This window comes from Aulonocara sp. 'chitande type north' Nkhata Bay, linkage group LG6 (assembly GCF_057382095.1).
Source record: "Aulonocara sp. 'chitande type north' Nkhata Bay isolate Kocher_YH1m ecotype deep benthic linkage group LG6, A_spYH_male_GT1.1, whole genome shotgun sequence".
Taxonomy (NCBI): Eukaryota; Metazoa; Chordata; class Actinopteri; order Cichliformes; family Cichlidae; genus Aulonocara; species Aulonocara sp. 'chitande type north' Nkhata Bay.
In genome coordinates this window covers 35,403,325-35,427,669 of record NC_141349.1, presented here as the reverse complement: position 1 = coordinate 35,427,669, position 24,345 = coordinate 35,403,325, and the positions used below count along the sequence as shown (strand labels likewise).

At 40.7% G+C, this 24,345-nt stretch overlaps 2 protein-coding genes across 8 annotated transcripts in view; one reads left to right on the top strand and one right to left on the bottom strand.

Moving 5' to 3' along the window:
* Positions 1 to 12,288, top strand: part of aspscr1 (ASPSCR1 tether for SLC2A4, UBX domain containing) — a 25,092-nt gene extending 12,804 nt beyond the window's left edge. The window contains exons 11-17 of one of the 2 annotated variants that reach the window (XM_086296618.1): positions 10 to 76; positions 432 to 494; positions 1,670 to 1,722; positions 6,002 to 6,053; positions 6,197 to 6,266; positions 9,140 to 9,327; positions 12,033 to 12,288. In XM_086296618.1, the coding sequence (XP_086152744.1) occupies positions 10 to 76; positions 432 to 494; positions 1,670 to 1,722; positions 6,002 to 6,053; positions 6,197 to 6,266; positions 9,140 to 9,327; positions 12,033 to 12,043 (504 nt within the window). In that variant the 3' untranslated portion in view covers positions 12,044 to 12,288. Of the gene's footprint in view, positions 1 to 9; positions 77 to 431; positions 495 to 1,669; positions 1,723 to 3,742; positions 3,898 to 6,001; positions 6,060 to 6,196; positions 6,267 to 9,139; positions 9,328 to 12,032 lie in introns of those variants that run through there. The other variant, XR_015129932.1, reaches the window with a different exon arrangement.
* Positions 8,995 to 24,345, bottom strand: LOC147328333 (UDP-glucuronosyltransferase 2A2-like). 6 transcript variants are annotated; one of them, XM_086296624.1, is made up of 9 exons: positions 23,379 to 23,909; positions 23,090 to 23,177; positions 15,585 to 16,065; positions 15,316 to 15,464; positions 15,100 to 15,231; positions 14,813 to 14,900; positions 13,877 to 14,096; positions 13,389 to 13,686; positions 9,022 to 11,304 (listed from the first exon to the last, which is right to left on the bottom strand). In XM_086296624.1, exons 3-8 carry the CDS (start codon positions 16,030 to 16,032, stop codon positions 13,407 to 13,409), a joined length of 1,317 nt encoding a protein of 438 aa, XP_086152750.1. In that variant the 5' UTR covers positions 16,033 to 16,065; positions 23,090 to 23,177; positions 23,379 to 23,909; the 3' UTR covers positions 9,022 to 11,304; positions 13,389 to 13,406. The 6 variants fall into 6 exon arrangements, with proteins under 6 accessions (XP_086152746.1, XP_086152747.1, XP_086152748.1 ...); XM_086296620.1 differs by lacking the exons at positions 23,090 to 23,177; positions 23,379 to 23,909 and adding an exon at positions 23,929 to 24,345 and having other exon boundaries at positions 8,995 to 12,774; XM_086296621.1 differs by lacking the exons at positions 23,090 to 23,177; positions 23,379 to 23,909 and adding an exon at positions 23,929 to 24,345 and having other exon boundaries at positions 9,018 to 10,484.

Below are 24,345 nucleotides of genomic sequence, written 5' to 3'. Positions count from 1 at the left end.
CCTCTCCAGGTGGTCCTGAGGGTCCAGTTTCCAGACAGATATGTTCTACAGGGCTTCTTCAGGCCTCTAGAGACAGGTGTGTGTTTGTGTGTGCCTCCATGTGTGTGCGCGCATGCAGTATGGAGAGTGTTCATTTCAGCTGGCTAGCCACAGGTATGGCTGCAATGTGAAAGCTACTTGCGGCTCCCTCACCACATTTACGACTGTAGCCACACCACAGTGACAGACTGAAAGAATGAGACAGGTCTGTAATTCCAGCGATGAGATGCACCTCAGCCCGAAAGCAACACGACAACCAGCAGAACAACAGATTGCAGGGAAATTCCTTCTGACAAATGAATTACAGTCCACACAGAGACCGATGTAGCTGCACATAGCCCAGTTTGTGCTTCAGCTGGTAATCTGTGTCCTTGTTTGTGTCTTGTGTCCAGTTGATGCTCTGAGGCACTTTGTAAGGAGTCACTTGGAGGACCCTCAGCTCAGTTTCTACCTGTGTAAGTATCGTTACATTTCCCCGAATCGTCATCTTCATCCTGTGAAGGTCTGACCATGTTACAGCATCAGTTTCTGCTTCTGGTTTATTCCAAATCAGATAGGATAATAGTTCTGATCATAATTACAAGCACATTGAAATCACCTGAAAAACCTCAAATCTGATGACTGGCTTAATCCAACCTCCTCTAGTGTCAAATAAATGCAAAATTAACACTTAGAATTTTGACCAAAACTGCAAAAAATGCTGATAAACTCAAAATTTCTAGAGATCTACATGCAATGAGGCCAACTTTTCTATGAGCCTGAAAAAGGAGGAATTTTCTACAAACGTTTTGGATCCAAATTATCAGTTTGAATTGTTTTCATTTGAATTGCCTGGATTTGGATTTTCTTCAGTTAGATTTTACTGATAATGTCACTTTTTTTATTTAAACTATGTGCAGGTACATTTGAGCGAGTTTAAGATGTATGAGGTTACTGAAAGTGAGGTTTGGTGACAGCTATCCAAAGCAAAACCTTTTTTTTTTTTTTTTTTTCCTAATAGAGTAAGCATTTAAGAGACATTTTATTAGGTAGACCTTGTACTGAGTCGAACCCCTTTTGCCTTCAGAGGTGCCTCCGTTCTTCGTGGCACAGATATTCAGAGAGATGCTGGAAACATTTTTGATTTTTGGTCCATATCGACATAACATCACACAGTCGTTGGAGATTTGTTGGCGACACACCCATGGTTTTAATCTCCAGTTTCACCTCATCCCAAAATGATCAACCTTAAAATTATCAGCAATATCACCTGCTTTCATTTTTACCATTGTTTTGTTTTTTTTAAATTTAACTCCACTTGTAAAAATGACAGGAGCAGGAACAACCAGTTTTAGCCTTGATATGTGCTGCCTACACACAAAGCTTTGAAACTGTATCAGTTTTTCTGCCATGTTTCCAGATTACAGATCAAATGTGAATTTGATTTATTTTTTTTTTTAAAGCATCTTTTTTTTTTTTTTTTAGTTAAAAGTTGCTCCTGTTGTTTTGTAAAATCTTAAGTCTCTGTGCCGCGTCCATTTGTTTTTCATTCATTTGTCAGCATTAACTTTCCTGTGTTCATGTATATGTTGTATTATAGACTTTTATTCACAGTTGATCATTTTGACCATTTTTCTTATTCCTTTTTCAGTCATTACCCCTCCAAAAACTATTCTGGATGACCCTTCAGCTACACTTTTCCAGGTACGACTCCTCACACTGTCCTTCGATTACCTTGATAGAGCTTCTAAGTAATAATAATAAGTAATAATAAACTTCATCACTGTGAAACTGCAGAAAACAACTACAAAACCTTTTTTTTTTTTTTCCTTTCCCTCAACATGGACATAAAATATATCAGCTGGTCTTCCTCTGCTCTTCAAAGCCTCGCTACATTCCCGTTCTCCCTTCTTCCCTCACTTCTGCTCGCACTTGTTCCCCCCTCTCCACTGTCCTTGACCCCAGCTGGGCTTGATTTTTCCCAGACTGGCACATGGGGTTAATACAGGCCTTGCTTTGATCTCGACACACACACACAAACACACCAGCGCTCACACACATGCAGAGCAACGGGCAGCTTTGATGCTTTGTAGCCTTTGAGTTTATTCAAAATGTGAAGAGATACATATGCTTGATCACCTCGACACTCCCGCGCACTGCTGGTTCTTGTATTTTTAGACACTTTATTTTGGCAAACATTTTTGTCATCGGCGCCTTTCGTTCTTTCACTTGACACTTTGATTCAACCTGAAGCGCACAGAAGAAGTGGAGGAAGAGGCGGATGTTTGAAGTGATTTTTGAAGTGATATCGTGTTGTGATGATGAGCAAGATTCAGCTCCTCTAAGGGACTGCTATAAAAGATAACAATCCTCAAAAGTGCACTTTGAAATATGGCTGCGTTGGTGTGTTCATACCCCTTTGGTGTCACGATCGCTCTGAATCACGTCTGATGTTCTGATGTCATTCTTTGTTTTTCATCTTTTCATCCCCTTCTGAACTCTCCCCGTCTGTTTTTTTTCAGTACTCGTCCCTCTCCTGTACCCCAACTCTGGCTTTCTTTTCCTTTTTTTTCTTCTTCTTTTCTTTCCTCCTCCAACTCCAGCACCCACATGGTCCCTCTCTCCGGCCCTCTCCTGTGCCTCACCCCTCCTCTCTCAACCCCATGTCTCTATCCATTAGGGACTTAAAAGCGTTAAAGTGCACAAAAACAAAATCTTTAATCCTCCTTGGTGTCATTTCTCCCATATGCACACTCTGTCTGGCTCCGCTTCCCTGTCTATACATCAATCTTCGACACACACATTTAAAGAATCTTTAATCTTTTTTTGTCATGTCACATAGACGTTGGCACACACACACACACACACACTTTAATCACTTTGTGTCATGTCAGGAAAGGAATGTTTCCCAACCCAGAAGTCCTTTGATACCAGTCATCCCCTCCCTCATCCGTCTCCCCCTCTGTCTTCCATCAGGATCCGTTCTGCCTCTTTTTCCTTTTCTCTCTCCATTCCTCTCTTCTTCTTTTTTTTTTTTTTTTTAAATTTAAACACACTCACCCTCTCCCTCCCACATACACTGGTCTCTTCTCGTTGGCCTCGTCTTTTTCCCGAATGGAAATGTTGCTGCTGCTGCCAGACGGAGCAGGATTGCAGGAATGCCTGTTGTTTCACTGTAACACATTGTTTCCTGCTCACAGGGCTGTAATAATAGCAATTAGGCCAGTGTGTCCCAATTTAGCAACCAGAGAAAGGACAGTGTGTGTGTAAGACGGCCTGTGGTGTTGGGTGAACCCGCCAGACCCCAGCTACAGCCTTTATTTTACGCTGCTGATTATCTAAGAGTCTGGAGGGAAAGTTATATGCAAAATGTTTTATGGCATCATTGCTGCGTCTAATGTATATTTTAACTGCTGATTAGAGTGTCTGAAGAGCCTCATTCCTCTAAAAAAGAAAAAAGATATTTGTCCTCCTAGCAGCTCAGCAGCAATCTTAGTTTGAGCTGTCATCTTCATCAACTGCAATTACGCTGATTATCGGGACATTAAGACTGCATTATAGGGAATCCCCAATCAACAATTTTGACACAAACTTTTTAAAAAAAGCTTTTTTCCCCTTCAACGTTAGTCATTTCTTACTGTTGCAGAATTCTTCTGAAGAGTTTTGGTCCAGATTTTTTTTAAATGTCTGGTTTCTGTCTTATTATGTCTTTGCACATATGCAGTTTATGTGGACAGAGATGACCTCTACCATGAAGTTCTTCAGGCACATGTAGGAAACCGTTACCTGTTGGGAGGAACTGAACAGAGCCCAGTCTCTACATGATTTAAGTCATTTTGGATCCAGGACAAAGTACAGTCCTCACAAGGATAAAAGCAGGTTGTCGAGAGTGACAAGAAGTGCAGTTACTTATATTCACAAGCTGTAGCAAACATATATTCAGCAGACACATCTTAAATACAGCAGTTAACTTTGCTTTTTAACACGAATATCTAATCGATCAATCAAATAGCAGCATCTCAGCACATTCAAGCAGGTAGACGTGGTCAAAACGACGACCCGCTGAAGTTCAGGCCGAGGATCCGAATGAGGAAGAAAGTGTCTTTGAATGTGGTACGGTTGGAAGACAACACCAGGTGTCACTTCTGTCGGCTAAGATCAGGAAACTGATCAGCAAGTCACACATGCTCAACAAAATTGAGCAATAGAAGATATAGAGGATATTTTCTTGCTGCACTTTGGGAGCCTTCACACCAGCTGTTTGGATGGAAAAGTCTGGAGGGGTTTATAACGGGGGTAAACAGCATTTCCACCTCCTTTTTTAAATTTTGCTTCTGATCAATATACATTGTTGATGCGAGTTTTGAGATCATTTAAAGGATGATTATTAGAGATTTTAGTAGTATTGGTAAGAACTGTTGAAAGTCGGGATTCAGAAAGTGGATTTTAAAACGCTGCGGTGCTTAGACTGTGTAATTTATGTGAAAAGATGCTCTAAGTGTTGTATTTTAGTGTTCTTGGTTGTCACATATAAATCTAAAAAGATTTTTAGGAATGGTTTTGGTTGCTGATGGTCTCTGTCACCTGCTTATGAGTCAGAAAATGTTTATGAAGTTTCATCTGTGAGACTGAAGGAAGCTATTGAACCTCTCTTTTTCAGGGCATTTGTTTACGTGGTAATAAAGCTCTTTAGGAGGCACATGTCACTTTCTCACAGCTCTGCACGTATGTGTCTGTGATAAACGGATCAGTTCTTTCAGGATTCCTGGAGCGGAGCGTCTGCTGCTCATCAGTGTGTCGTAAGAGGATCTGTTAACTAGATGAAGGAAGAGGGAAAGCAGCAGAAACATCTTTAGGACTTTAGTGTTTTTAATTTTGTTTTAATGTCTTACATACACACTTACCAATAAAAGGCCTTTTGAAGTCGTGAATCGTCTTAAATTCAGCTCGGATGGGTCGTAAACGTTTTAATTAAAAGAATTTCCAGAACCCACCACCACTATTTCTACACACTGAGGTTTCGTAAGAGTAGGTAACATTAGCTAGCTTTAACTCATGCCTAAAAAACAATACAAATACAAAGAGGCACAAATTCTCAAGCCAGGCGTGGGTCAGTTTAGATCGTTTGGCCTCGAGGTTTACGACACACTGATGAAAAACCCTGATGATGATTATATTGAAGAAGGCCTTGTTGGCCAGCCTGCTCGATGGCCTCAGGAAGATGTGAGTGTAACAACGAATGGCTTAATGATAAAGATTAATCTTGGTTTTAAAAGCTGGTGCCTAGAAATCCTCACGACGCAGCAGCACTAGTGTGCTGAGGTCTCCTTTTTTTTTCACCTCCTACACCTCATCTTTTTAGATTTTTACTTAATACCCTGATTATTGCATTACATTTAGAATTATTTTTGACTGAGCTCTTTAAGTTTTTTCCTGCTTTCAGCTGCTATCCTCATTTTTTTTTAGACTAATCTAGTCTTAAATTCAGCTCAGACTTATTTACACCTGCAGACATTGCGGCGATGATGACCACTCGCTGAAGCTCCTGTGCAGCAGATGTTGTCTTTCCTTTCTCTTAGTCTGACAGACGTGTGCCCTGCCTGCCTGTCTGTCTGCATTTCCACCTCATAATTGTACGGTTGATAATTTCTGGCTGCAACTGGCCCATTATACCCATTAAGACTATCACTGGAGAGGAATGTGGTGCTTCAGGGGTGAAAGTGTTTTCACTAACCATTTGATTGGTGCTCAATTTGTGGTCTGCTTCAAAGAACCAACGGTTGCTGGTTCAGGTCCCCCGAGCGATGAATCATCCCCAAAAATGAACCTGACTTTGACTTGGATGTGGCGGCAGCTCTCGGTTTGCGTGTAGCGGGAGGTGGTTTTGTTTGGATTCTTTCGTGTTTTGCAGAAATTGTAATGTGTGCCAGACATTTTTAGAAGCTTCCGTTCACTCCTGCTCTGCTCCTCTGTGTGTCTGCAGGCCGACCTGTTTCCTGGTGCGCTCGTGTACTTCGGCTCTGATGTCAAGACAGGTTTTTGTCTGATTTCCTTCTTTCATATGCTGACTTGGATTAGATACTGGTGTATTATCGAGGAATGTAATGTAACAAAACAATAGCTTACATTGTGTGTGTGTGTGTGTGTGTGTGTGTGTGTGTGCACGTTTCCTCCACAGATTTTTACATGAAGAGAGAACTGCTCGAATCCCCCGTCTCAGCCGTACAAGCAAACGAGTCCATTGCAAGGTATGTGCACGTGTCCGTGTGTGTTTTAAATGTGCAGTTGGTTGTGTGTGTGTGTGTGTGTGTGTATATATATGCATTTGTATCCCGCAGCAACCAACCTATTTTCCTGTCACAAAGCTGTCATCATTGGAATCCCTTTGAGGTTGTGCCTAAACAGCAGGTGCCCCCATGCGCCCTCATTTCCTACACACGCATACAGATTCTCTCTCGCTCGCTCGCTCACACACACAAACACATACACGCACACCATTTTCCAGTCTGTCTAAAGATAGAGCCAGCTCCCCAAAAGTCACCCCCACCTGTTGTCCTTCAGCTCCATTAACAAAGCCTCTGTTTCAGATCACTATCTCGTTTAGCTTCAAGCTCAGGGTTAGTCAAACTTAAATTTTTCCAGCATGTGTGATTCCTCATAACTTTAGAAGTAAAACACAGAGCTAGATTTTCATAGGTTTTAAAGATGAAAAGCCACATTTTTGCTTTTCTTGACGAGTATTTTCTTTCTGACCAACCTTGAACTTCACTGTGATGGAATACATCCTAGTTTCAAAAGCAAAACTCCACCTATTTAAGCAGGATGCACTGGGTTTATTGGTGTAGGTGTTATCCAAGGGTCTTGGTATGCATCCTACTCAGACATGGTGGTGTGCAGTCCTCCAGAAAACCAGCAGTGATGGTTTATAGCCCAGTAAAACATATCAGAGTTCATGAGGTAGAGGGAGAAACGCAAACACTGAAGTGTGAGAACGGACCGTGGCTGCAAATCTCACTTCATCTCATTATATGTTGTAACTAATGTCTTCTCCATGGTTGATTGGAGGACCAACAGCAGTACAGGCAACAGACTAGTTGTTCCACATGTTTTGGATGCTGCCCCCTGGTGACAGCAAACACCTACAACTTGTAGGTGATGGTCTATGAAGTTATGCATAGGCCCGACACACAGCTAGGCCAGATTCCAAAGAGATGTAATTATTGGTGATCTGAAAGTTTGATCTGTTTTTTGTGCTTTAGAACAGTTTGGTTTGGGTTTCAGCTTTCAAACATGCATATGATAGAGGTGGTTAGATCATATGAAAGGTATGCTGTCACTTTTTAATTTTGAAAGTGCTTGTTTGAGCATTTTTTTTTTTCAAACTCTACTCTTTAAGAATTAAGTTCTTAAATATCGTCCACTTCAGTAAATGTTATTCTGTTTAAACAGGGTGACATAAACAGTCAGCAAGCCAGATGTAATCCAGTATCGATATTCAGCTGATATATTGGTCTGTTCATACTTTGGTTATACATGATATACTCTCTGATCCAGCTGTGACAGGTTCAGGTGACAGAGGAAATTACAAAATGCATTTTCTGTAGACAGTAACCGGAAAAATCACCATATGGGATAAATGGTTGGTCAAAACAAATCACTGTATCTGTAAGATTCCCCTTTTCCTACATTCACTCTGTTTCAAGTTTTCAAATTTAGTCGTATCTTTACATGATTGTAGTTTTCATCTATGAAATTAAGGGACAACATTGGTGTTCACATGTTCTTTATGATAGTTTAGACTTATTACACTGATCAACCAACTTTGATGTCCTGAAACAGTTTTTTAAAATCAATTTTCATTGATATGAACTAGGGCTGCCACAAACGATTATTTTGATAGTCGACTAGTCACCGATTATTTTTGCGATTAGTCGACTAATCAGATCATCATCCATTGGACATACAGCTTATTGCACCAGCAGCATCTGGTCTTATATAACTATCATTAGCTTACAGCTTGAAGTGTTTGTGCTAACTAAAAATAAAGACAAGATGGTAGTTTATTAATTTTTAATGAAATTTGCAGATTGTTTCGGTGAAGTTTAATAAACTCCTTGCTTTCTAAAATATAACAGGACACCTGAGTATATTCTCCAGCATCTCACACTTCTGATAATCAGCTGTCTGCTTGACAGTTTTAGCTGTGCAAAAACTATACCTTTAATCTCAGCCAAACCGATTTACTCAGGAACAAATAAAATACTGAAAAAAGCCAAACAATAACATTTAAGTTATCTAAGTGACTTATATATATGTTTAACCTGACTAGCGAAAGACGGCGGTGGGTTTGAAAACGATTTGCCGGGAGTCCGGTGTTCACACGGCTCTAGTTAGCCTTGCCCCCGCCTAGCTAACGAGCTAGTGGGTAACAGACGTCTCCGAAAACGTCGGAGCGCTTTTGAAAAATATGTGGTGTCTTGATAAACTGAGCAGATATTTGAGGTTTACACAGCTACATTCTCGCCTGAAAATATGTTAAACGTTTATTTTGTGACCCAGAAAGAATAATAAGAGTAAAGTTAAAACTAACTAGCTGCCGCCATTGTTGACAACTGCGCTGGGCTGCGCTATGAATTCTGGGACACAGCTTCTTCTTCTTCGGGGTTTAACGGCAGCTGGCATCCTTGGACATGCAGTGCTGCCATCTTCTGTTTCAGTCCGTTATTACACTCTTAAATCCTACTACTCATTCCTGCGTCCTTTGTGATCTTACAAAGCTTCAAACGATGCGTCGACTATTAAATTAGTCGTCGACGATTTTAATAGTCGACATAATCGTGACTAGTCGACTAATCGTGGCAGCCCTAATATGAACTCAAGTGCCCGGATCACAGAGGCCCTCAGGATCAGTGGATGATGTCTCCATAGTTTGGCGAACATTCAGTTTGCGACTATTTTCCTTTGGCATAAGATGGCATGTTGCCTTTACTCACTTTACCAAAATTTATGTGGGAGCAACTAATTATGACTCAGACAAATGTGACAACTTTGTTCAGTGCAGCATCCTCTCATACTCGTGTCATTCATTTTGTTCTCTTTTTTCTTTCCCTTCCTACTTCAGCTGCATGCTCCAGTCCTCAACTCCCTCCTCGAGCTCTGGTGGCTTCAGGGAGCCGCTGCCTCCCCCAGAGCCTACAGTGGAAGCCAGCGGATCCACACAAAACGAGGAAGACCCATTGACACAAACCCAGGCCGCCAAACCTGCCAGATCTGACCCGGGCAAGGTGCCTAAATGGCTCAAACTTCCAGGTCAGGACAGAAAATAGAGCACACATACAAAGAGAAAGGATCTGTGTTTAAGTAACACTGTTTTTTTGGGGGGTTTTTAATAAAGAAAAGACAATTACAGGTTACAAGGTACAATAACTGTTTCACGCATCTTCAACAGCACATGGAATCAACCCTTGATATCATGAGTGAGGTTCAGCCAAAAAGTTATCAGAAGAAGAAAAAAAACATGGTTGATTTATTATTTCACCCCTTTAAGATCCTCTCCTCGTTCATCTATGGCCCGCTGTGCTGGACTGCTGTCATTTCACACGGACTTCAAATACATAAACATTCATATATATATGAGGAAAAGATTGATCTGAAATTAGTGAAACTCTGACATTCACAATCACGCCTCTCTCAAATCCCAGTAAGCATCAAACAAATACCAGTTTGAGTCCACTGCCTTCTTTTAGTCCTCGCTGTCGGTTTGAATAATTAAACTTCCAGTCCTGCACAAAGAAAACCTGTAGGCACAGCAGAACTGCACCAAACACGTTAGCTGCAAAAGCTCCTCTAACACATTTAACTCAGAAAGAAGCATTGCCCCCCACCACCCCTTTTTTTATTTAATGTTGAGAAAGAACAGAAGGCTTTGAGGCACACGATTCATGTCATGGTAAACACACACACACACACACACACACACACACACACACACACACACACACAAACCACAAAACCACAGCTAATAGGACATGGCTTTTTGAAAGCTGAATTTGTGATGACTCAGAGGATCAGGATGCATGTAAGGATGATCCAATTAGTTCAGGATGGTCACCCCCTCCAGCCCATGAGACCACTACAGACACTCATCGTGCCCAGGGAGAGAGCCTGCTGCCGGGCCACATCACACAGCACGAGCCCCTGTGGTCTGTCCAGTCCCAGCGCCTCTCTGTTGTTCTACTGTGGTTGTCTCTGGTGGTCACCGTATTGATGTTTTTGTTTGGTACATGGCTCTCTTCTTCTCTGTCTTCATCTTGTTTGTGTTTCTGTTCATTTTATTTCTGGCTGATCTCCGTGTGTGTCCTTCCGCATCTCTGAAGAAAGTCGTGGCTGTTTTGTCTTTCATGAGGAAAGTTAAAAGAAAAAGTGGGGAGGCTGAATCAGGAATTATAGATTCCATGTGTGGACCACTACAGAGGACACACACACACACACACACACACACACACACATAGAGCATATGAGGCTTGTTGGCATGTCTTCGTTAGTGTGTTCAGTAATGGGCAGAGTGTTTTGATGCTTTCCCGAGGATTCGGTATTAGAGCCAGCACACTTGTAGTGTTCAGCCTTCTGGCGTCTTTCTGGCCCTCGATTAAAGCCCGGCATCTTTTAAACTAAACTTCTTCTCCTTCCTGTTTCATGATGATCTGCCTTGTGTCGTGCTGACTGGATTTATTGCAGGTTTCATGCTGTGAAGGGTGTTTTGAAAAACAGCGCTGGGGTGGATGATACCAGGTTTGTTTTTAACTGGTTTTCATTGCATCCAGGCTCGGTGTTTGTGTATTGATCTGGACAACAAAGCGTGTTTAACATATTCAGGATATGTTTTCCTTATCTGCCTTAATTCACTCTGTCATTAATCAGCACTTGAAGGCAGTCATCAACTTTCTGCGTGTGCATTTTAAAGGACAAGTTACAAACAGTTTACTCCTAAATATCTGTCTTATTGATGCTTGTTGGGTAAAGAAAAAGCTTTTGATGGTCTCTGTGTAACTTCAGATTCAAAATGAGACCGTGGTGAGGTATGTTGTAGGAGTGACAGATGAGTTCAAGGTGGGTGTGGGATCACATCGGGGATCTGTTCAGAGCCCCTTCTGTGTTTGCAGTGATAATGGACAGGCTGAGATCAGGCGGGAGTCTCTGTTGAATATTGTTTTTGCGGATGACGTCTTGATCTGTAGTCAGAGGAAGCAGCAGGTGGAAGAGAGCCTATAAAGGTGGAGGTATGCACTGGAGAAGAGAGGAACGAAAGTTAGTCCAAGCAAGGCAGAACACGTGTGAAAATGAGAAGGAGGCAGGAGTAACAGTGTAGAGGTAGTGAACCTAACGGGTTCAAACACCTGGGTTCAGCCATTCAAAGCAACGGCCAATGTACAAAAGAAGTGAAGGGGAGAGTGCAGGCAGGATGGAGTGAATGGCAACGTTTAAAAATGACAGTGAGAGCAGCAGTGATGTAAGGTTGTGAGACAGTACCACTGATAAAAAGACAGGAGGCAGAGCCGAAAATGCTGAGCTTTGCATTGGGATTGATCAGAAAAGACAGGATTAGAAATGAGTAGACATTTCTCAGCTCAGGGACAGCTCCAACTGAGGGTGAGGACGAAGTCAAGGATGGCCTCCGGCCCTGTGCTGCATTTTTTTTTTTCTCCCCCTCTCGCCCCATTTTCCTGTCTCTCTTTACTATTTCACTATCCTATAAAGGCAAAAATGCCCCCCGAAAAATCTTAAAGATGTAGACACACAGTCTCAAGAAATATATATATTGAGCTGTAAATCAGCTGTTACTGCTGGCTCAAAAGATTTGCATGCATAGAAACACCACTTACTAACAAAAGATAAAATTACATGGTAAAAGAAAGGGACAAGGAGGAGGGGTAGCTAAATGGGAGCTAAGAGAAATACTGTGTATATTTTTTGTTGGCAGTGCGTTTAATTCCTGCTTTCTGTTTCTTCTACAGGTAAGAAGTAAAGCTTCTGCTGTGCTGAGGACCCACCATGACAGACTGATGCAACTTAAATGTTCGCTATGCTTCACTAGAGGCTCAGCTTTGTGACCTGCAGTGGATTTAATCCATCAGAGCTGAAGCCGGGGTTTTAAAATGGTTAAAATAAAGATTGAAATGATTGAATGCGTTAATTGTCAAGAAGATCGGTGTGTTTGATTCCTGCTGAGAGAAAAGTGAAGTGCAAAGTGAATAAAGATTGATGAACAAATGTGTCTGTTGTATTGAATTTGAATTATGCTAGCACTTAATCACATGGTGCCCCATCTAGGTAAGTTTGATCAGGATCTGCAGTTAACATTTTCACCATCACCAGGGTAAAGGCTGAATATAATAATGATATTTCTCTTGTTTATTTATTCGTTGCTGTCTACTATTCATATTTTATTCCAGTAAAGTTGGTGTGGAGCACCCACAATTTTCTTGTACATGTACAGTGACAAGGGTTGTTCTATTCTACAGTTTAGAAATGCCACAAAGTATTGGATTTTGGCATTCAGAGAAGCAGAATAAGGAGACAACATAGGTTTGTGTTGTCAGTGCACCATCTATCAAAGTTGCTACCCCCAAACACAACATGAAAAACAGCTTTGATGATTCTCCATCTGCTTGCATTACACTGCAGCCCTCCTCACAGCAGGCTTAGCAGATAACAGGTGCTGTTTTAAAGGTGAAACGTCCCTGGAGGCTTAAAGACCTTTAGCAGGAAAAGCACAGGTGAGACAAATTTCATTAACGACCGCCCATTTTATGTAAGCGTCCCCAGTGAGCTGCACACTCCACAACCTGGATCACTTTAGTGGTTTAGCAGTCATTCTTAACTGTGTTTCTCCTGCTGAGGTAAACTGTTGAATGTATCTAGGGAGGGAAAATTTGGGTCAGTTTCTGCAGTCAGAAAATCGATGGACTATTGAAACTTTCTCAGCACATGCCGTCAAGGGAAAGGAAGGACAACTATTTCACCTTGCAGAAGTTTAAACTGGTTTTCAAGTATAATAAATGTTTTCTTCTTTTTGGATGTTTGCAACATTTCTTAAAAGTTTGCAAACTCCTATCCATCCATCTTCTCCCACTTTTTAAGGGGTTAAAGAGGGGCTGGAGCCTGCAGCTCTCATAGGGTAAGAGGCACAGTAGACCCTGGGAAAGGTAAGGAAACTTGCAGTAACCTTCCGTGCTCTGGTTGTAAATCCAGCATGAAGGACAGAGGACAGTGAGGAATGAGACCTCTTGGTCTTCTGCTTTCTGACTGGTTTACCCCCACTGCCATTTCTTCTGCCCCAAGCAACCTATCACCTTTTGCAACGTATTTACCTTCAAAAATATCTTTCTTCAGTCCTCCTTCTCTCTTCCTCCTCGTCGTCTGCACTGCTGCAGGAAGCAGCGTATGACCACCCAACACAAAGCAGCGGCAGTCATCAAAGTGATGAGCAGGACAGCGCCTGTGTCCAAGCTGTGGTACTGGAACCAGTTCAGATTATGTGAAGCCAACCGCAAATGCCTAGCTCCACCATGTCGCATAACAAACTCCAACCAGAAGACGGCAGTATTCAGTGGCGTCACCGGCTGGTCACGGTGCACCGCCGACAGACGCTGCATGCTGGTCTTGTAGCTGTGCATCATGGGAAACGTACAGGAAGTCACATGGCTGTTTCATTGTTAAACAAAAGTGCACTTTTAATGTGATGGAGCAGGGTCAAACACAGGAAATCAAAATTTAGTAACAGGTCCAAGTGCATGGAGATCGGTCTTTGCACAGAAATGTACATAAAATACCTTTTTCACAGTATAATCACCCTTACCTTGGCTGGTTGACGATGGCATGCAGTGCTTCTGCCAGCTCCTCGGCTGTCACTTTGTTGAAGTCGAGGACGATGGCAGTGCCGAGGTGGCTCATACGGTTAAGATTATAAGACTGATCGCCAAACACCGGCAAGCCGACCAGAGGCACGCCGTGAAACACAGCTTCGTACAGACCGTTAGTGCCGCCATGAGTCACGAATGCTCGTGTCTTCGGGTGACCTGAGGGGGGGAAATAAACAAAACTGTAACTGTGAAAGAACCTAACAAATATTTTTGAAAATGTTGGAAAAAATAGGCCGTGTTAGGCTTTTCTTTTGAAATCACACTGAGCTAAATCAAGGTGAAAAGGTTCGCTTTGACTGAAGAAGTGCTTTGAAACTGAAATTCAAGTTTTGCTATTTAAATTTTTTTTTTTTTTTAAATGTGTTTCAGAAAACAAATGAATTATTTTGTTGTGGGCGTGTATCAAGAGGAAGAGGCGGGGCACAGACTGATGTTTGACAATTTATAAATTAGCAGTTTGGTTGAAGATGGCCACCACTTCCCAGGCTGACAGCAGCCAACAGGTAAACACTATTTCTGATTATTCTATGATGGAATATATTAACAGGTGAATGTTTGTACCATGTTAATATACATATGTTTAAAAATGTATTATGGCGTCTTTAATTTGCAACAAATGTGACACAGGAGCTGTCTATCATTAGTCTACGCCCTGTCCCTCCCCCTGGTTACACGCCCACAACACAAAAGCAAGGTCACAAGTCTGAAACTTAAAAAAATTTGATTAGAATTATTTTAATTCATTTCTCTTTTTAAAAACATTTTTTATTCATTTTAAACACCACAATAAAATCAGTTTCTAATCACCTTTTCAATTTAAAAAACAAAAACCCCCTTCCATACAATCCTATAATAACATAAATGAGTCACACCGAGCAGATCGTTCTGAGGGATCCAATCAGAAATCTTTATGTTTGGCGCAAGTGCAGGTGGAGCTTCACCACGGTGACGCCAAATCACCTGAAAGGAATGATACTCATTGGTTCAAAGAACCAACAAACAGGTAAAGTTCTTGCACTCAAAGCACTTTACTGAGCTTTCCTCATTCATCCATTCGTACTAGCACTTTTTCAATGCTTAAATGCTTTAAATACATTCATTCTGCAATGGATGCAGTGATATGATAACCCATATTCTGTTTGCCTGTGAGTGCCCTGACCTTCTGAGGGATTCGTCCTAAGGCGGTGGCGATGACGTTGGTGCGCTCCATCGTCAGATTGGGTACCATGGAGCCAAAAGAAACAACGACTACACCAGGATCACCTGAACTCTGCACAAAAGCCTCCAGGTCCTGTAAGGTGTGACATCATCATTACATCATCATTTAACTGTGTCATTTCAGAATACAAGTACTGTCAATGATCAGAGTCCACACCTCTGGCAGCTGATTGGCGGGTCTGCAGTTCAGACCACCCACGTGTTTGAAGTTGGGTGGGGTTGGCCGTGGCGTATCGATGTCCCAGAACGTCCTGATGAGCCACACGTCAGCCTTCCCCAGAGTCTCACACACACTGGTGGGAGTTCCTGTTTATACAGCAAATAAGGAGTATGACTTCAAAATAAAAGCTTGGATTAGTTTACTTTTATTCCTTATGCCTCATGAATTCAGACAGACGATGACATCAGTATGATTTCACCTCTGACCTTTAATCTCACTGTAGTATTTATCCATCGTCAGCTTCCAGCCCAGTTCGGTTAGCACTGATGACGCCACATATGTCACCAAGTTGATTAGTCTCTCCGTGAACGTCATGTGGTCGTTGTACAGCACAGGAGCTACCGGGACATAAGACGGCAGAAACACAGCGTGGCCACAGTGACGCTCAAAAACACTGCCCAAGCTCAAGCGTAGCGAGATGACGAGCGGCACGCCGAGCACATCAGCCACCAGGTCGCCACACATTACCAAGGAGTCAAGTAGGACGACGTCGAAAGCGGCATCCCGCAGAGTTGCCATCAACTGATCGTTCTTTAGAATCCCGTCACACTGCTGCCTCCCGAAGTCCAAGCTCCGCCCCATGAAGTCGATCAGCTTCATGGCCACTTGCAGCATTGAGGGGTCGTGCATGGAGAAGTGGATGAATTCCTCCATGGGGCTCAAATATTCCTCCTTGCTGTATGGCACCTGCAGGGAAAAAAACAAAACAAAACCCCCTGATCAAGTTATTGATTCTTGTTAAATATCAACACTTCACAGTTCTTTTGATTCCTCATAGGGATCTGATGGAAGACAACACACTGCTCAGCAGTATCAGTTATCGCCTAGTAAGGGTGTGTTGTGAGTTCAAAGACAAGCACAAACAAATAATGAAAACAGAAAAAAATAAATAAGACTGAGGTCCTATATCAGGAGGCTTCCATGGTAGTGAACATTCACTGAAATAATGTTAAATCAATATCAGATTATCAACATTATTTTAATTTATTCAATGCTGAAATCTGACATTTTTCATCACATTTTTACATTTAACATTGAACCAACAAGGAAATCAGGATTAAAACAGGACTTTGCAGGTATTTCAATCAGTATCAAACCACTGCAAATTATTTAAACCTGTGGGAAAAAATATTATGCATCATGTAAAAAAAGGATAAACATTATCTGTAAACCATTCTGTTACAATTTAACAGTTTTTAAATATTTTTAAGCATAAGGGTTTATCTAATATAAAAATGACAATGAAGATCTTTGCATCACTTAAGAAAAAAGTTTATTTTATAAAAACATTATTTTCTTTAAAATATTACTTTAAATTCCCTGTTTTTTGTTTACACCAGGATGGAGGTGGATATCTGGCGTCCTGCACCACCCAGCCAATCTGGAGCACTGCCTGGGCAAAGGAAAATTCAGAAACTCAATTTACCCCCACCTGCTGAGTTAGGCCATCTAAAATAAAAAATCAAAAGCACAAGAAAGAGAGGCTCATCTGAACTCAGATGATAGCCTCTAGCCAAAACTCTTTAGCAGGGAGAAAGTCGACACACTACTAGGCATATTATCATGAAAGGCAGACAGCCTTTAGAGAAGAAAAGAGAGACTGGCCCACGTGCTGTAGTGCTGGAGTGCCACAGTTTAACAGAAGGTACAAGGAACAAATTGCGGCATTACTTTGTTAACCTGTTCACTATATTCCAGGGTGATAAGAATTAACCAAAATATTGCAATGAAATGGCTTTCACCTCCTCTTATTGGATCTTCCAATGATGATCTGCTGCTGTATGTACATACAGCAGCAGATCATCATTAAGCAGTTTAACCAAACTGTCCACTGCATCCTAACTGTGAGGCAAAACCTCAGCATCAACAGGTTCAGTGGAGCAGGACTGACAGAAGCCTTTGAACTCTTGATGGAGGTCCCTTGCTTCTCTTGTCAGCTCTGTCACCATGATTATCAGTTTTTGTAAGGCACCATCTGTTGACAAGAATAAGAAAACTGAGAAATACTGGCTTGAGACGTTTAAGTAGTTCCATCTGCTAAAATTGCATACAAGTTTCTCTTGTTCACTTATGAATAACATCCTATGTAAAATGTCAAAATACAACATTTTAGGACTTTAAAAGTTGCCTCACAAAGTTTCTAGAATCTAAAAAGAGTCAAAATAAAAGAATAATTGAGAAAACTGAAGTTAGTGATTAATCTTAATTTGTGTTTTAGTGGTAAAAATTATAATGAAATTGTGATAAAACTCATTTTCAAATACCTTTGGGATAGATACAGTGGGATGCAAAAGTCTGGGCAACCTTGTTAATAGTCATTATTTTCCTGTATAAATCGTTGGTTGTTACAATAAAAAATGTCAGTTAAATATATCATATAGGAGACACACAGTGATATGAGAAGCGAAATGAAGTTTATTGGATTTACAGGAAGTGTGCAATAATTGTTTAAACAAAATCAGGCAGGTGCATAAATTTGGGCACCACAAAAAAAAAAAAAAGAAGAAATGAAATCAATATTTAGTAGATCCGCCTTTTGCAGAAATTACAGCCTCTAAACACTTCCTCTAGGTTCCAATGAGAGTCTGGATTGTGGTTGAAGGTATTTTGGACCATTCCTCTTTACAAAACATCTCTAGTTCATTCAGGTTTGATGGCGTCCGAGCATAGACAGCTCTCTTTAACTCACACCACAGATTTTCAATAATATTCAGATCTGGGGACTGAGATGGCCATTCCAGAACGTTGTACTTGTTCCTCTGCATGAATGCCTTAGTGGATTTTGAGCAGTGTTTCGGATCGTTGTCTTGTTGAAAGATCCAGCCCCGGCGCAGCTTCAGCTTTGTCACAGATTCCTGGACTATGGTCTCCAGATTCTGCTGATACTGAGTGGAATCCATGTGTCCCTCAACTTTGACAAGATTCCCAGTCCCTGCACTGGCCACACAGCCCCACAGCATGATGGAACCACCACCATATTTTACTGTAGGTAGCAGGTGTTTTTCTTTGAATGCTGTGTTCTTTTTCCTCCATGCATAACGCCCCTTTGTTATGACCAAATAACTCAATTTTAGTTTCATCAGTCCACAGCACCTGATTCCAGAATGAAGCTGGCTTATCCAAATGTGCTTTAGCATACTTCAAGCTGCTCTGTTTGTGCTGTGGGCGGAGAAAAGGCTTCCTCTGCATCACTCTCGCATGCAGCATCTCCTTGTGTAAAGTGCGCCGAATGGTAGAACGATGCACAGTTACTCCATCTGCTGCAAGATGATGTTGTCGGTCTTTGGTGCTGGTCTGTGGGTTAACTCTGACTGTTCTCACCATTCGTTGCTTCTGTCTCTCCGAGATTTTTCTTGGTCTGCCACTTCGAGCCTGAACTTGAACTGAGCCTGTGGTCTTCCATTTTCTCAGTATGTTCCTAACTGTGGAAACAGACGGCTTAAATCTCGGAGCAGCTTTCTGTATCCTTCCCCTAAACCATGATGGTGAACAATCTTTGTCTTCAGGTCATTTGAGAGTTGTTTTGAGACCCCCATGTTGCTACTCTTCAGAGAAAATTAAAAGAGGGAAATTTACAATTGACCCCCTTAAATACTGTTTCTCATTACTGGATTCACCTGTGTATGTAGGTCAGGGGTCACTGAGCTTACCAAGCCAATTTGAGTTCCAATAATTAGTTCTAAAGGTTTTGGAATCAACAAAATGACAATAGTGCCCAAATTTATGCACCTGCCTGATTTTGTTTAAACAATTATTGCACACTTTCTGTAAATCCAATAAACTTCATTTCACTTCTCAGATATCACTGTGTGTGTCTCCTATATGATATATTTAACTGACATTTTTTATTGTAACAACCAACGATTTATACAGGAAAATAATGACTATTAACAAGGTTGCCCAAACTTTTGCATCCCACTGTACCTTTGAAGACCATAAGTCACCCAAAACAGCTGTTATATTAAAATATCATAACACCTATGCTGATAATAATCACCATGGCTTATGAGAATTCTGACTGGTTCATACATTTGCCATGACTCGTTGGGATCATTGTCCTCTTCATTGCAGCGTGGACTTTGGATGTTTCTCGAGGAGGATATGGGGGTCATGAAAGCTCCTCTGTAGTTATCCAGGAGCTAGGAACAATTTCTGTGTCACTAATACTGACCTGCATAATGAACCACTTCATGTTTTTTTGTTTTTTTAAGTTATCCTGTCTATGATAACTAGGGGGAAAAGAATAAATAATGAGTTCATTAACTGGCTTTAGAGCTTGATAAAAAAAAAAAAAGATTAATGTTTGACAAGGATGGCAATCAATGTTGTGCTGTCAGGGCATAAAGGATATTTCCTAATAAGGTTTTGGAGCTTTGTTACACCAAGCCTGCAGTTCAACCGCCACACTCGGTAGCATCCAATTCTGGGGGTACTGGAAGTAAGACTTGTTATAACAAAACCTTCAGAAAAGTATTAGCATGTTTCAGCTGTGACATCTACAAATTGTACTCCTTAAGACAGGGTGCACTTTTCAGTTACTACCTTTCTGTATTGTTCTGAATGGCCTATCTGAGCCACAAGTGCATCATAATGCAGGTGCAGTAATCTGTGTCCTTTTTTCAGTTGTGACATCTTTACATGAAGCTTTTCTGAAAACCTTTTCACAGTTTGTTCTAAAAACAAGTGAAGCTTGTGCAAGAAATTTAATTTTCATAAGGAAATCCTGAGAGTTATCTAAAGGCCTAAAGAGTCCACCAGCTGTATCCAAACCAAAATGATGGTATTCCCCACCATCCATGTTTTATCCCTACTATCCATCTTTGGGTAATTCTGGGTGAAACACATGCAAAATGCCCAAGACTGCAGTCAGTGCCACTAAAGAGACTGAAAATGTTGAAGCACAGTATTTTAAACTTGTTATTAGGAACTCAGTAGTTGGAGCTTCAGCACCACCATCAGTATCAGTATGATGTGAATCAACAGCTGATGTACAGCAGTCGTGAGCTCTGTCCAGTGATACAGAAGTCTCACTGACTTCTAAACTCAGCTAATAGTCCCTGCCATTTCTTTTAACTGGTGGCTTGTGTGCAACTGAGTGACAAATGTCTGAAACCCCCGACTCCACGCCAGCATTGACCTAAGGTTGCACCTCGTTGACCAATGTAATTCCATTATGAGTGCTTTTAAAAACCAGTTAAAAACTTTTCTATTCAAACAAGCCTTTTGTTGATCTACGTATTTTATATTCTTTACATTATTTACATTTAACCTCTTACATTGTGTATAATGTCTATTGATTGTACTGTTTATTTTAATCTTTGTGTACAGTGCTTTGTGACTGCCTGTCTGTGAAAAGCGCTTAATAAATAAACTTTACTTACTTACTTACTAGTAGTGTTGTGCAAGTTCAGACTTTTATAACAAAGGATATTTTAAGGACTTGTTTTAAGGACTTGTTTATCTTACTGTGCTTAACTGGAATCTGAAATAAGACAATGAAAAGATGTTAATAAAAAGAGGGAGAACATAAAATTCAAATACATACTAATTACTTACACATTATCCCCCAGACGTTTCTCGCAAATTCCAATAAAATTTCACCTTCACAATTCCACCCCTATAATACAGTTAAAATACTCTAATTATCTGAGTGTTAGGTTTGTTTTAATGAAAGAGCCCTGAGAATTAATCTAAAGAACTGCTGCTTTATTTCAATCGTTCCACTACTAGTACTTGTGTCTAACAGCTGACCTGTCAGATGTGTAGAAGAACACAAGTTTAAAGTTACCCATTGTCCAAGTATTACTAGCTTTTGCCTCTGAGCAGTGCTGTGTGTAACCAAATTTTCATTATTAAAGTCAAAGAAAATAATATGATAGACACCTGTGTGCAGCATCAATAAGTTTAAACTGTTTATTTAAAATCCTAAGAAACTAGCAGGGTTGGCTCTACATTTCAAGGCTGTTGATTACAAATATCGATAACACCGTGTAAATTACGGTACAAAGTGCGTAATTGTAAAATAATAAAAACGTAGTTAGAAAATAACATTTTGAAGCAACTTTATAGCCAGCCATTCTTTTTCGCTTATCCTCATCAGGGTCACGGGTGTGAGGCTGGAGCCATAGGGCGAGGGGTGGGGGGTACACCCTAGCTAACAACTTTATAGCATCATTGCTAATATAGCTAGCTAGCTTTATGGAAGGAAAATTCTGAAAATTATGACATGAAAATGTAATATTTTCTCAGATATTGTGTTGTCTAAGAAAAGCATACTTTTCTCCTTCTGTTTAAGCTAACTTGCCCTACTATTTTGTATGGGCTAATTTTAAAAATCTGTGTTATTCTAATCAGAGGCGGAGCCAGACATTTGAAACACCCGGGGCTTAGCCCAAAGAGTAGTATGCATGTGGGATTTTTTTTTTTTTTTTGGGGGGGGGGGTGTAGAAATGACTAAAAGATTAATAGGCTCTGTTCAAAAAAGAATGACTTCATATAGGGAAAAATATATATCACATGTGCAGGACACCTTAAACTAGTTTTTTAATTAAGCAGCAAGGCAGAACAAGGTCAGGGCTGTATCAAGACACGAGGACTAAACCCCAATTCAACCAGACCCAGAACTGATCCAGAATTAAAACAGGACTACAACAGTTCAAAATCAGGACTACTGAGGACTTAACCAAGACAGAACCAGAATCAGAACTAGATGATAGCACTAAAAATCATCATAGACCTGCACTACACTTATTTTTTAATTCTACCAAAGTACAATATTTAGATTGAGAAAAGTTTATATAATTATTTAGCCTTGTTGTGCAAACAAGCCTGCAGAACTTAATAAATACAGAATTTGAAAAATAACAAACCTAAAAAGAAACACTAGGTACGAGATACATGAGGACCTATGATACGGTGATACTTTTGGTAAACAACCATTTGACTAACATGTGTGTCTCACCTGCTCTTGTTCATCTGTTCTGTCCTCGTTCTCCTCTCTCTCCCTCTTTGTGCTGACAATCATCAAATATACAGTTGAAACCAGATATTTACTCTTCAGATAAAAACACTTTTTTAATTGTAACATCAAATCAGACTAAATGTTTATTTTTTTAGATTGATAAATATAAAAACATATTTGTTAACTTTAAGAGTAAAGAGAGAAACTATCTGTATTTCTTAATTGCAAATGGCACCAAATTGTATTCAAACTTGAGCCACATTTATGGAGCTCCACAGTTCTTTTCCTGGTGTTTTGGTTGATATCTCTTGATTTTCCCATGTCAAAGAAACAGGCTCTGTGTTTTGCCTTATATGCATCCACAGCTGTGCCACCAATTTACTCACATGGACTCTACTAACCTATCAGAAGCTTCTTCAGCTCAGAATGGAATCGTCTGGAGTTTTCTTATTAATTAACAATAAATTTAGTGTACATGTACTCCTAAATTTGATGAAAGTGATAAAAATAGCTCTGTCTCTCTTTATTCTGAAATTTAACTAATTCAAAATATATTTCAATATTTATCTAAAACAAAAATTTACTCTAAATTGATGTTGTACAGTAAAAATGTTTTATGTTTTCTCCCTAAAGTGTATGTAAATATCTGGTTACAAATGTGAATATCCTGCTGTGTACTGAAATCCCTCTTGTTTTGCATAGAAATATACTGAACAACATACAAAGCATAATATATAAAATAACATTTACCTGAGTTTTTTCTTTGAAAGAACCCTCGAATGTCCATTCTTATGTTTCAGTACATAACTGAAACCGATTTAGTCGGGGAGGGTAAGAACTGAAAATATGAAATAAACACACGTAAGCTAAGACTCTCTAAAAAAAATAGCATTTGTTCGGCTTTTCATTTTGCCATTTGTTGATTCACTTGAAGAGCGAGTAACGTAATATTGGTCAAGTGATCAGTTTCATATCAATCTTTCGTGATGCACCGTCATATTTACATTATTTGTACGGTACGAATGATTTGCTTTGGTACCTGCTCAAACTTAAGCTCTCCTTAGTATGGCTGGCTCCGTCTCTCCAACAGCGCACTCACGGGCAGCAGCTGCCCCGCCCCCTCGCTCAGTCGCTTAGTGCCTGAGCTTGGATCATACCAATATCAGGGGGGGATTCACGCACAGTCGTAAATTCCCACAGTGTGCACTATGTGCTTCGAATATTGTGTGTACTTTTTGTTTTATACAGTTGTCAGCCAGGCATCTAACTATGAAAAAATTACACTCCAAAATACCCCGGGCTTCTGACAAAACAACCCGGGCTTAAGCCCCGTAAGCCACCCCCACGCTCCGCCCCTGATTCTAATGTCATTACTACTACATCGCCAGGTAGCTCTGACGTCACGTAAGAACTACTGCTTGTTATCTGGGTTTCCTCGGAAAATCTGAAACCGAGTAAGATCTGAAGCCCTGGATTGTGTCTTTCAGTTCTGAAGAGTTTATTCTGTTTTTCTGATCAATCTGAGTCTCTTTACTTTTCTTTCTGTTCTCTGTCAGGCTACAAACACGCTGTATAACCGCCAGTGTTACCTTGAAAACCAGGAAGTTGAACTTGGCGGCGTCGCGGCTGTTGTTGTAGTTGACAGTAGGCGATGCATCGGGCACTAGGATGGTGACCGAGTGGTTTTTCTTTACCAGCTCTTCTATGATGGTCCGCATGTTCAACCAATGGCTGAACTCTCCCGGAAAAACCAGAGCATGGCCTCCGTGTACTGGAGCGACAGAATGAAGGAGCAGGAGGGAGAGGGGAAGAAGGAGAAGAAGAGGATACGTGGGAACCTGCATCGTGTGTGAAACACAAAAAGATCCCCAGTGTGTGAGAAAAATCTAATGTCAGATTGCAGCTGCAGGTCCAGAGTGTAGTCTGCCTAGAGGTCAGCTACGAGTTAAGAGCTGCACTCTGACTGGACGACAACACACTGTGATCTACAACTGTAAAACAAAAAG

Excerpts from the sequence above, each read along its gene's own strand:
- LOC147328333 (XM_086296620.1), bottom strand. The coding sequence starts at position 24,183 with ATGCAGGTTCCCACGTATCCTCTTCTTCTCCTTCTTCCCCTCTCCCTC. Across the intron at positions 15,465-15,584 it reads ATACTACAGTGAGATTAAAG|GAACTCCCACCAGTGTGTGT; the intron begins GTCAGAGGTGAA and ends CTGTATAAACAG. Across the intron at positions 14,901-15,099 it reads TAGGACGAATCCCTCAGAAG|GTGATTTGGCGTCACCGTGG; the intron begins GTCAGGGCACTC and ends CATTCCTTTCAG.